At 37.6% G+C, this 12,116-nt stretch overlaps 1 protein-coding gene across 5 annotated transcripts in view; it reads left to right on the top strand.

Annotated features, from left to right (window-relative positions):
* Nucleotides 1–628: 628 nt before the first annotated feature.
* LOC101850810 (trichohyalin) overlaps nt 629–12,116 on the top strand; it is a 40,522-nt gene continuing 29,034 nt past the window's right edge. For all 5 annotated transcript variants that reach the window (XM_035970378.1, XM_005100789.3, XM_005100788.3 and 2 more), the window contains exons 1-5: nt 629–825; nt 9,639–9,706; nt 10,282–10,307; nt 11,091–11,236; nt 11,853–12,010. In XM_035970378.1, coding sequence (XP_035826271.1) covers nt 815–825; nt 9,639–9,706; nt 10,282–10,307; nt 11,091–11,236; nt 11,853–12,010 — 409 coding nt within the window. In that variant the 5' untranslated portion in view covers nt 629–814. The remainder of the gene's footprint in view (nt 826–9,638; nt 9,707–10,281; nt 10,308–11,090; nt 11,237–11,852; nt 12,011–12,116) is intronic.

Raw genomic sequence — 12,116 nt, 5'->3', positions numbered from 1 at the left:
CTCTCTCTCCCCCTTTCTTTCTCTCTCTTGATATTAAGTCCCTCATATAAACTGAAATCGTTCGGCCTTGGTTTATTTTCACTGCTTCCAAGAACAGTTTTTAAAAAAAGAGCTAATTCAGCCAACAAGGCCTACAATTTTAACATGCCCACGAATAAAAGCACTGTTGCCAGGGCCTATGAATTTTCAGGTTCGATGTGAAATTTCTGTCCCCGATGTCAAGTAATAGGGTTTTGATTTTTTAATATACGTTTTTGAAATTATCGAAATACTAAGATCTAGAAAAATCTACGTATAACACCAAACTGCCAAAGCGGAGGGTTGCAACAGCAGAAGATGAAAGAAAGAAAGAAATTCACTTCCCGCTATCTCACCTCCTGTTCTATTTATTCCTGAAAGATTTTCTCTCAGATGTACATGTGTAAAGCTCATTTGTTAATTAATTCCAAACATGGCTTGAGCAATCTTCCTTTCGGTAGCTAGATCTAGTAGGCTTACTGTGATTCGTCTGTAATACTTTCTAAACTACAAAACAAGTCCATTTTAAACTTGCTTATGACGTCATCAGGTTTTGTGCTCATAAAACGCTATCTTCTACCGGAAGTTTAACCAATGTTTGGCAGGAAGTCGTGGTTGACTTGCCAAACAAATACCGTGTTGAGACTTGAGACTGGTACTTTGTCCAGTTCTGTGTAGCTTACAAATTACAAATTAGTCTCTAGAATAGACTCTAGAGTCTAGATCGAAATCTAGATCTAGAATCTAGTATAGTACTTTTCTTCCATTATATTTTTGGTGACAATCAGCAGATGCAATGAGCTACGGGTGAGAGTCAGAGAATTAAGTTTTTTAAAACCTTTTTTTCCCGTATTTTGCGCTTAATTTAATAAAGGCCACCACTCTATCTCACGCAGGCGAGTTTTTGGCTATTCTCACCCGGTGTGCGTTCACCGTGTTATAGCCTAAATCTAGGCCAACCAATTTTGTGTTCACCCTGAACCACAGAATTCTACTCTGTGATAACAGAAAAATTGTAGAATTCTGTGCTGTGAACAAACGTTCCATTTCTACTTCTACTGATGAGTGTTAGCCTAAATTCCTAAATTTACTAAACTAAAAGCGTACAGTCAATTTTGACTGTGGGCAGTGGAGAGAGAGAGGAGTAGATCTAGTGCGAGAACTTCCGGGCAAAACAAAATGGCGACTTGCGTAGTTCGGCTCGATTCGAAAAGTTAAATAGCCGTAGCATCTTTGTAGACGACCAAATTAATTTACTTAGCAATGCCAATGAAAATTTAAATTTTCACTTTTGCCCCCTTTTTTTTGGTACCTAAGAAAGAATTTTCAATTCTGATAATTATGCTTCTTGAATTTTGAGAAACGGTTCATAAATAAAAAAGTTATGGGGTTGTAAAGGTCGGCAAAATATGGATGACCCACATATAGGAAAATACTCCTAAAAAGTGGACCACGCAGTAGCAGATTCTGTAAGAAAATCGACGATATCTCGGTAACTAATCTGAGTGTTCGAGAGAAACTTGGCTACCCGATGTGTTTTGGAGTGTAGAAATCATTTCTGCAGTCAGATTTACTACCAATTTCGTAGTTATTTTGTTATAATTAAAATTGTGGTGTACATATTACGATTTTGCGAAAAAGGGGTGTCGGGATGAGTCCATTTTATTTATAGCATCGTATCACAACATGGGATCTTTAAGAATATATGTCGGCAGCGTGACTAAATAATTGCAAAGCTTTTTATGATGACTTTAGACCATGCCAACCGTAAAAGATAAGTTAATTCAATCTAGCATGCCGTACAATTAAAAATTCTTTTTCCCCGTTGAGACGCGAACACCCCGAGACGAGATAACCTCGCCTCGGAATACCCCCATTGCGATGTTACAGGGGAATAGAGAGAAAAACAACCGGATGCGCGCGCCCGCCATTGCCCTATTTCAAGTGACCAATGAACGGGCCCGGAATAGTCATGCTGGGATTTGTAGGTCACAGACATTTGCCACGGGAGTGAGGGGAAAATGGCCGGTCTCCGTGCGAAGCCGCTTTGGATAGGGGGGTAGTCGTAGATTTACGATCGGGTCTAAACAACTACTTGACACAGAACGTTCAAATTTGAGCACACTATAGAGGATAGATAGATCTATTACCATCTTGGCGTTGAAATTCAAACTCCTTATAGTTTTCGGTGTACACGATACGAAAGTGTTCCCGACACCAAAAATATAGGTTAATTTATGTGTACGAACTTCAACGTCCACATATCATTAGTTTGCCCTATTTTCTGATTGGTAGCCGAGTTTCATTCGGATTGGTTTGGAAATAGAGCAGACCGAGGTTGACAAAGTTAGTCACCTACGCTTCGGCCGGGTCCGCAAAATCGCCCGTAAACGGGGACCAAATTTTCGCCTCGCGGGAAAGCCCGATTGGCATTGCTAATTTACTTTTGTGTTTTAACTTCATTTTTTCTTTGCTTTTATCCATTTGATCATCCACACAGATAGAAAGTATTCCGAAATTAGGAAAAACAGGTGTTGTTTCACACCGGGTGAGAATAGCCAACGGTAGCGAGTCTCACCCGGGGTGAGAGGTCGATGGTATTTTTTTATTCTCACCCTGGGTGAGGATAGCCACTTCCCTTTTAATAAAATCTTTTACTAATGGAATGAGTTCAGTCAATTATAACTAGAATGTAGATCTAGATTAGATACCTACCAGCCGCCTAAGGGTCAAGCAATGCCAATCAGGCTTTCCCGCGAGGCGAAAATTTGGTCCCCGTTTACGGGCGATTTTGCGGACCCGGCCGAAGCGTAGGTGACTAACTTTGTCAACCTCGGTCTGCTCTATTTCCGAACCAATCCGAATGAAACTCGGCTACCAATCAGAAAATAGGGCAAACTAATGATATGTGGACGTTGAAGTTCGTACACATAAATTAACCTATACTTTTGGTGTCGGGAACACTTTCGTATCGTGTACACCGAAAACTATAAGGAGTTTGAATTTCAACGCCAAGATGGTAATAGATCTATCTATCCTCTATAGTGTGCTCAAATTTGAACGTTCTGTGTCAAGTAGTTGTTTAGACCCGATCGTAAATCTACGACTACCCCCCTATCCAAAGCGGCTTCGCACGGAGACCGGCCATTTTCCCCTCACTCCCGTGGCAAATGTCTGTGACCTACAAATCCCAGCATGACTATTCCGGGCCCGTTCATTGGTCACTTGAAATAGGGCAATGGCGGGCGCGCGCATCCGGTTGTTTTTCTCTCTATTCCCCTGTAACATCGCAATGGGGGTATTCCGAGGCGAGGTTATCTCGTCTCGGGGTGTTCGCGTCTCAACGGGGAAAAAGAATTTTTAATTGTACGGCATGCTAGATTGAATTAACTTATCTTTTACGGTTGGCATGGTCTAAAGTCATCATAAAAAGCTTTGCAATTATTTAGTCACGCTGCCGACATATATTCTTAAAGATCCCATGTTGTGATACGATGCTATAAATAAAATGGACTCATCCCGACACCCCTTTTTCGCAAAATCGTAATATGTACACCACAATTTTAATTATAACAAAATAACTACGAAATTGGTAGTAAGTCTGACTGCAGAAATGATTTCTACACTCAAAAACACATAGGGTAGCCAAGTTTCTCTCGAACACTCAGATTAGTTACTGAGATATCGTCGATTTTCTTACAGAATCTGCTACTGCGTGGTCCACTTTTTAGGAGTATTTTCCTATATATATATATGTGTGGGTCATCCATATTTTGCCGACCTTTACAACCCATAACTTTTTTATTTATGAACCGATTCTCAAAATTCAAGAAGCATAATTCTTAGAATTGAAAATTTTTCTTAAGTACCAAAAAAAAGGGGACAAAAGTGAAAATTTAAATTTTCATTGGCATTGCTAAAGCTAAAGGGTCACTTTCGGCTTATAACCGGAAGCATGTGGTTAAACCTTGATATCAACCACAAATTTAAACCCACCTCGTAGAAAGATGTCACAGAATGATCTCCATTCTTTGGCTGGTATTAGGCAACTGCCAGATTCATTCATTTGGTATGTTTACTCGATAAGACATCACATTTGGTGAGACTCAGAGTTGCCTCTTTCCAGCCGCCTATTCTACTATTTGCCTCTTACCGGCCACCAGTTTCCCTGATACCGGCCACCATTAAAATTCACGCTATAGCATCCTTATTTAGAGTTTTTTTTGTGTTTTCCCTTTTCAACACTATAAATCAACATCTAGTAAGTGTATTTTGTAACTATGAATAAGGAGAGAGGCCGAAGAGCTACCATGGAACAGAGAATATGAAAACAAGTAACAACTCCACAATCAAAACATGTATTCTCATCGTACTCATGCAACATCCGCTCAAAAACCTCTGCATACTCATCCCCAGAGCTGTCCATATACTGGACGCCAACAGAAGCAGATTCACTCTCACTCTCAGCTTCATTCTCTTCTTTATGGACTTTCCCTTTTGCTTTTTTTCCGAAGTGGCCTTTCTCTTTCCTTCTCTTTGGATCTTCTTTCTCTCTTTCTCTATCACATTCATTCTTTTTGCAGCTTCCCTTTCTAGCCTCTTTTTCTCTTTCTCAGCATCCTTTTCCGCCTTCTTTCTAGCCCTCTCTCTCTCTCTCTTTCTTTCATCGATTAAAAGTAAAAATTTAGTCTGATACAAGTTCACAATGCGGGGGGGGGGGGGGGGGGTGTTAGGGCGCTACTGGTTGGTCCTACTTCTTTTCTTTCCTTCTTTTGTTTCTGTCTGTCTTACTTTTTCTTAGCACTAAATGACCATTTTTATTGTGTTGATGTGTTTCTCTTGTCTTAATCAAACAAACAAACAAGTTCACAACACAAATTTTATTAGATCTTAGAACTAAAGCAAGTTTTGGTAACTTTCTTCTCGTCCGGCCGATAATGGGGCAACACCAGCTAAAATAGCTGCCAGTTACCGGCCACCCCACTCAAACGGTGGGAATTTTATTTTCAACCAGCAGACGCAAATAGACAAGTCAGGCATGATATCAAAATTACTTTCGTTATCACAAGAGGGCTTCCTGTCGATAATAGGATTGCTCAAAGCTTATTGGTTGACACACCTGGCCTTGTTCAGGGAGGATAACAGTGGCGGCTGAAGTGAGGTGGGGGTTCTGATAACTTTCGATCTCGGCCAAAAAACAAAGCAATGGCGCTCCTGTGACTGCGGAAAGGTAGCAGGATAAACAAAGACTGCCCGAGTGCAACAATTGTTGACCAATTGGAACAATTGTTGCATAGAGGTAAGATTTTGTCACAAAAAGTACCGCACGCGCTGAGAGCGGCCGATAATGAGGCGGCGGCCGGTAAGAGGCAATGCACTCTAGATTCTATTAACTTGTCATTTGAATCTAGCGTAGAGTCTAGATCCATAGAGTAGATCTAGATCTAGAGTCTAGATGGAGAGTTTATTTTGTTAAGAAGTAGAGGCCCGCGCCATGGAGGAGTTCCGAAACGTGCGACCACTAGATCTAAATTTAGATTCTAGAATCTATTCACTATGAAACAGAGTAGCTGAGTAGAGTAGAATAGAGGGTCAGATCTAGGTTTCTGATTTGGAGTAGATCTAGATCTAGGGGTAAGAGCTGATGTAGGGTTAATCAAGTTAAAAATGAGCTAATGGTTGGGTCAGGGTTAGGCCAGTTTAGAGGTAGGTCTCTTCTATAATTTGTTTGTTGGGGCGGTCGTTAGGCAGAAGATATTCGGAGATGTCTCCGGCGAGCACCCAAGATGTACTACTGCTCACAGATGCACTGCTTTGGCTCAAACTGCATATTATTTGCTGCAAATCATACATATGCCACTAAAACTGTTGCACATCAATTATTTTCAAGAAAATTTCAAACGTAACTGCTAAATATCAAATAATTATAAATCTAGGTTGAAACAAGGGGACATGCGGCCCCCCCCGTAACCCCCAAGATTTTTTTACTTGTCCAGAGGCCCAAAGCATCTTGATTGGTCTATCTCCGTCGGAGACGTCTCCGGATAGACTGCGGCTCCAGGCGGCTCGTTGTGGAACTCCTTCTGAAAGATAATAACCACATTAGATCTAGATTTTAGTCTAGACTTATGGTGAAGAAATTCTGTGATTATAAATACTGTTCAAACTAATTCACCTTCCACCCTGAAAAAGCATCAACTTGTTTTCACAAAAACAAAAGTTCAGGAGGAACTAAACAATTAGCCTACAAATTACAATCCCAAATAAAAAAGACCCAAAGAATGTTTCTAAACCATTATAATTTAAATAATTAAAAATAAAGTCCTGTATTCCACAAGTACCATAGACTACATGCTAAATAAATCTAGAACTAAATCAGTCTATATGGGTGGAATTAAATTTAAAGACATAAGCATCCTAAACCACATCATTGCTACTTTAGGCAAAAATTTCATTATAAATCACCATTTTGTTTATCTAAATGTAGTCTTTCAAACAAAACAGTTGAAAACCTACCGCTGTAAGCTGACAAAACGCCTTTTTTCATTTTGGTGCCAAAAATGTTCATTCTTGCTAAATCGATTTCCTGATCAGTTACTGAGTTAGTGTTAGCCTACCTCCTACTTGTATGAAAAAAATCATTGTGAAACTGTGACCAGTTTTTTTAATAGAGATCAGATTAGAATTCAAATTTCGGAGGCACTCCATTTTTCAATGGTTATGCTGACCAAAAAAACTCTTTTTCCTGAAACTGCTGTAAAGTTTTTTTAAACCGTTTTGTTAGCTTACTTACGACAGTTAGTACACTTAGAGGCTACCATCAAAATGTTGGTCAGTGGGAGTCATTCTCGCAATATGACTGGGTCATATAAAACCAGATCTTTAAAAAATTTTTATATTGAATAGAAATAGAAGTTGAGATATTTGCAATTGAGGGAAGTAGGGTCGGTAGGTATGGGTTTTTACGGCGCTCGCAACTGCATAAGGTCATATGAGCGCGCCACTAGGCTGGTTTCAGAGGTAAAATTAGCTAGAAAATGGCCATCAAAGTTTGTTGACTTCCATAGCTTGAGAGTCTTTGGAAACTGCAAATTTACATTTTTTGTGCATTTGAACGTTTTTCCATTAAATCAACACATGTGTTTTTGAATGGACATACAATAGCAATGTCCACCGAGCGAGTTTTGTTCTGCCGATTTTTGGCATGGGACGAACTAACGCAAAGGTTGTCTTCAACTCGCTCTCATGCCGCTTCTCGTTAATTGATATGAATGAAACTTGGCAGCCAATCAGAAAAGAGGTCAATCTCGTAGTATGCAGTTTAACAACTTTGTACCCATCCTAGAAGCAGTCGAAAACATTTGCGAAAGTGGTTGATGTGGTGCGCTTTGAAGATTTTTTAGAGCTGTGATTTGTCAAACTGACTATACATTGTACACCATTTTTCTTTATTCCCTTAAAATTTCATGCTTCTGTGTTTAGCGGTTTTGGCGTAATCTTTTAAAATGTGGGAGGTAACTATGGTAAAAGCGGCATTGCCATTTGCGGCTGGGAAATTTTCACTGAGTGACGTCATCAGCCATCGGTCGCCTCGGGCGCTACGAACGAGGCCCCGCTTATGTGAACCGGAAAGGGGGGGAAGGATACTTGAAAAACTAAACGGGAGCCTTGATAACTTGCATTTTTGTTGCATTTTAGTCACAATACGATAGAGGTAGTCATTTTTATTTGCTTAATTGCGTGAGAGAAGAATAGAAACAGAAAAGCAAATATCTAAGAAGTGGTATGACATTGTGTTTGCGTTATGAAAGCCTCTATTCCCCCCTCTTAGGAAAGCACACACTGGACTCGTCCTGTTTGCTCTGTTTGGAAAAGTGAGGCATTAAGATTGTCTTTAAAGAGTATGGTACTTATTTAGTCCAGTCTGGGAAGATAGTCCCGTTTATTCATTGTTATTGTTCACGCGTCGTGCGTGCGTGAGTAGGCGCGCGTGCATGCAGGGTTGGGTTGATTTAAATCAGTTGATTTATTTTATTTAAATCAACTTGATTTTTTAAATAAAAATCAGTGATTTAAATCACTTTTTAAAAAATTTATTTTTATTCAGTTTTTACATATTTCAACATTCAGAATTCCTTTCCTTGATTTCATAAAATAGATATAAGGTTAAGTAGACTAATATTATCATGTTTAAAAGTCTGCTTTCCTTCCTTTCACTGTAAAATAATACAGTATTCAATTTACTTTTTTTTCCATAATTGAAATCAGAGCTGGGTTGATTTAAATCAGTTGATTTTTTAAATATTTTAATCGACTAGGACTTGGTTTTTAAAATAAAAATCAGTGATTTAAATCAATTTTTTTTAAATGTATTCAGTTTTTACATATTTGAACATTCAGAATTCCTTTCCTTGGTTTTATTAAACAGATATAAGGTTTAGTAGACTAATATGATCATGCTTAAAAGTCTGCTTTCCCCCCTGTCACTGTAAAATAATACAGTATTCAATTTACATTTTTTTTCATAAGTGAAATCAGGGTTGGGTTGATTTAAATCAGCTGATTTTTTAAAATTTAAATCAACTTGATTTTAAAAATAAAACTCAGTGATTTAAATCACTTTAAAAAAATGTATTCTGTTTTTACATCTTTAAATATTCAGAATTCCTTTCCTTGGTTTTATAAAACAGTATATAAGGTTTAGTAGACTAAATAATCATGCTTAAAAGTCTGCTTTCTCCTCTGTCACTGTAAAATAATACAGTATTCAATTGACTTTTTTTTCATTATTGAAATTAACATTTTCTTTTTCTTTTTAGACAAACACAAGCGCGCGCGCACACACACACACACTGTAATAGAATGCAAGTTTATCTATGCATAATTACCCCCCCCCTCCCCCTTCCTTTTAGACTGACATTTTCTTCATTTTTTGTCTGTAGCCACAATTCACTGATTATATATATAGCAGATTAAGGCTTTCTTTTGCGGTTGCTTAAATTAATCATTAGTTAAAATAAAGACAATGCATTTTGTAATAAAAGAACATACTTTTAGCAACCAAAAATCCCAAACTGTGTCGACATTTAAAAAAAAATTTTAAAAATACGATTTACATTTTTAAAATCTTGATTTAAATTTTAAAAATCAATTTTTTAAATTTTTGTTTAAAAAGTCCCCCAAAAAATTCCAAACTGCCCGAAAAATACTGATTTCTCGGGTTTCATTATTTTGACAAGCGCCTGATTTCAGCACGCTGCCTCACATATTATTTTAAGAATTTATTACTGGGGATCTGAGGTTCTTTTCTTGTGGGATAGACTATGTTCAAATTTTCTCTTTATTAGTAATTTCATTCATTTCAAAGACTTTATTTGGACTTCTGTTCTCGTTGTTTTAACTTGTTTAGAGTTCTCCTCTCTCACAGCTTTCATCCAAATAAGAGCCTGTGACCAAGACCCCATGACATTGCCTGTTTCCTACCACTGTCGTGTCCTTTTCACCCTGTTTTATTTCTTCCTATTTGCCGGGAGACACAACGGGTACATTATAGTAAGTGCATCAAATAGAAATTTGTTGTAAGGATTTCTTTTAATGTTTGGTTTATGAATATTTTTCAGTTCAACTGGTGGTGTTCATTTTGACCTTCACAAGAATTCTGGTGGCCCTGGCATATTTTGGCACAGAGGTATGCCATACATGTGGTCAATATTACTAAAATTAGTCAAATGGGACTTGTAATTGTATGAACAGTTGTTTTGTTGTTTAGCTTTGATCCTTTTTTTATATTAACTCGTTCAAGCCTGGTCCAGGTTATGAAATGAAACTACTTCTAAAGTTCAATGCCTGACCAAGGTATCTTGGTTTCGTCTTTACCAACTTAATATGTTAATTGAATTTCTCTTTACACTTTGATACCTGTTCCTTTCTTTTTTTTTTTTTTTTAAATTGAGATGAACTGGTGTTTTTTTAGACACAATGTGAATGAAGAACAGCACTACGAATTTTTTTATGGTTGAAAAGTTGGTTACTATTTTTAATCTTTCTGATTCACATTTTGGTTGCTTTTGTGTTTTGTACACTTCTGATTGGTATGTTGTTGTTGTACATTTATTTTGTTTGTTTTATTCCAAGAGGATTGGAGTGTTTGTGTTGCTTTTCTGACCTAAACACTGGTGAAAAGTAAAACGCTTATTTTAAGTTTCGAATACTTCACTCTTGTGAGTCCTGTCAAGGTCAAGACTATTGTTGCTTTTTTTTCAGATAAGCCTAAGAATGAGCAACGGAAGGTAAGCCCTTGTGTATACTATATTTGAGCATACCCCACATTCCATAGTTTAAGTACAAATTAATTTCTCAGATGGTCTTGCTGTTTGACTATCTTATGGATTGATTTTAAATTTGTGTATTTTAAAGTAATATAGGCCAAACAGAAATGTCTTATTTGATCACCTGAAACAAAAACCAGAGTCACACTCTATAAATATACTCATGGCTTTATTGTCTTCCCTCTTCATTTCTGCATTCACTATAAGAGATGGTAATAGTATTCTTTTCCTTTTGAAAAAAGTAGTGTTGTCAATTTCTTAGAAAAGCTACGTCTTTAAATATTGTTGTAGTCATGATATAATCAAGTATAATCTTGTTTTCATAGGATTTTTTTACAGTCGAATCTGCGCAAAAAGACCACCCATTGTCTAAAGAGAAAAGGGTAATCTTGGACAGTGCCATTATAATAATATAGAGAAAAAATGCTTGTGGGGGTTTGTACAGGTGATTGTCTTGGACAGGTAGTCGTTTGAGTAGGTTTAACTTTGTGTGTGTCTAAAAAAGTACAAAGTTAATTAAAATAGTAAAGGGGTGAAAGTAAAAAGTTGTCACCACCTTCCCATCCCCCCACCCCCCACCCCCACTTGCAGAACAATGTAATGTTTTTACTTGCTTTCTTTGCTTTTGTCTTTTTGTCATCACTTCCCACCTCCCTACAAAACAATCTACTATTTTCACTTGTTTTCTTTATTTTTTTAATTCAACTCGTTTAATCAGAATATTTTCATGCTCTTACACTTCAGTTTGGCTACAAATCAAAAAAGCTGCGCCACGCAATCAGAAGACCAGATGATCAAGCTGTGCTGGAAGCCTTTGAAGCTGAAAAGGAGCTGGAGAAGAAGAAGTTCAATCAGAGTAACAAAGACTTTATACGCAACAACAAAGACAGGTGATTACATATGTGGCTGTATGTCTTCTCCAGGTTGTTAGTGGATGTTGGGTGGGTGCTTTTTTTTTTCCAAATCTTCTCCTATTTACCCTTTTATTTCTATCTTAGCCTAGCAGCTGAATTTCCTTATTGTGCCAATGATGCTGTACAGCTTATTTGGTGTTCTGATTTCTTCTTAGATTTATATTGATTTCATGTTTCTATCGTATGATGTAAGCTTGTCAGATAAATGGTTTTATCTTTGATCTGTTATGGCAAGCTATGTAGTCTGTGGAGTTGAAGCTCAAGTTGATGAAAATGAAACTGCAAAATTGTCCGTGAAAGTGGAATTCTTGTGTGCAGGCATATATTTTTTGGTGGGGTTTTTTTTCTGAGAAACGCATCTGAATTGTATTCTATAGAAGAACTTTCTTTTTTAATCTTTTTTTGCTTTCTTTCTCTTTTGTTTTTATTTGTCTTTGAAAGGTTTGTTTTGTTATTGCTTGGTTTTTGAAAGTGAAAAGATTCATGTGAAACAGGACTTGAAATCTTCTCTGAAAATGATATTGATACTGGTAGGATAATAAAATTTTGAGCCACATCTTCACTGGTTACATGATACTTGCATTTCTCCTAGGTTCAAACCTAAGGAAGAGCCACCACAAGCGAGGCCTGGTTCCCAGCACATCACCCCCGGCACCGTTACCTTGACTCAAGAACAGCTGGCGGCTCTTCTGGCCTCTCTAGGGAAAACTAAGGACACGGGGGGAGACAACCCACTCAAAATTAGCTTCGGTATGGCAACCCTGTAACTTGATCCTGATGTTTTGTGTTTTCCTCCCTTTTTCCTTCATTCTTGTGTGTGTTCTTTTAGTGTGGTTGTTGATGTTATTGTTGGTTT

This window comes from Aplysia californica, unplaced genomic scaffold (assembly GCF_000002075.1).
Source record: "Aplysia californica isolate F4 #8 unplaced genomic scaffold, AplCal3.0 scaffold00260, whole genome shotgun sequence".
NCBI lineage: Eukaryota > Metazoa > Mollusca > Gastropoda > Aplysiida > Aplysiidae > Aplysia > Aplysia californica.
This window is presented reverse-complemented; position numbering and strand designations above follow the sequence as displayed.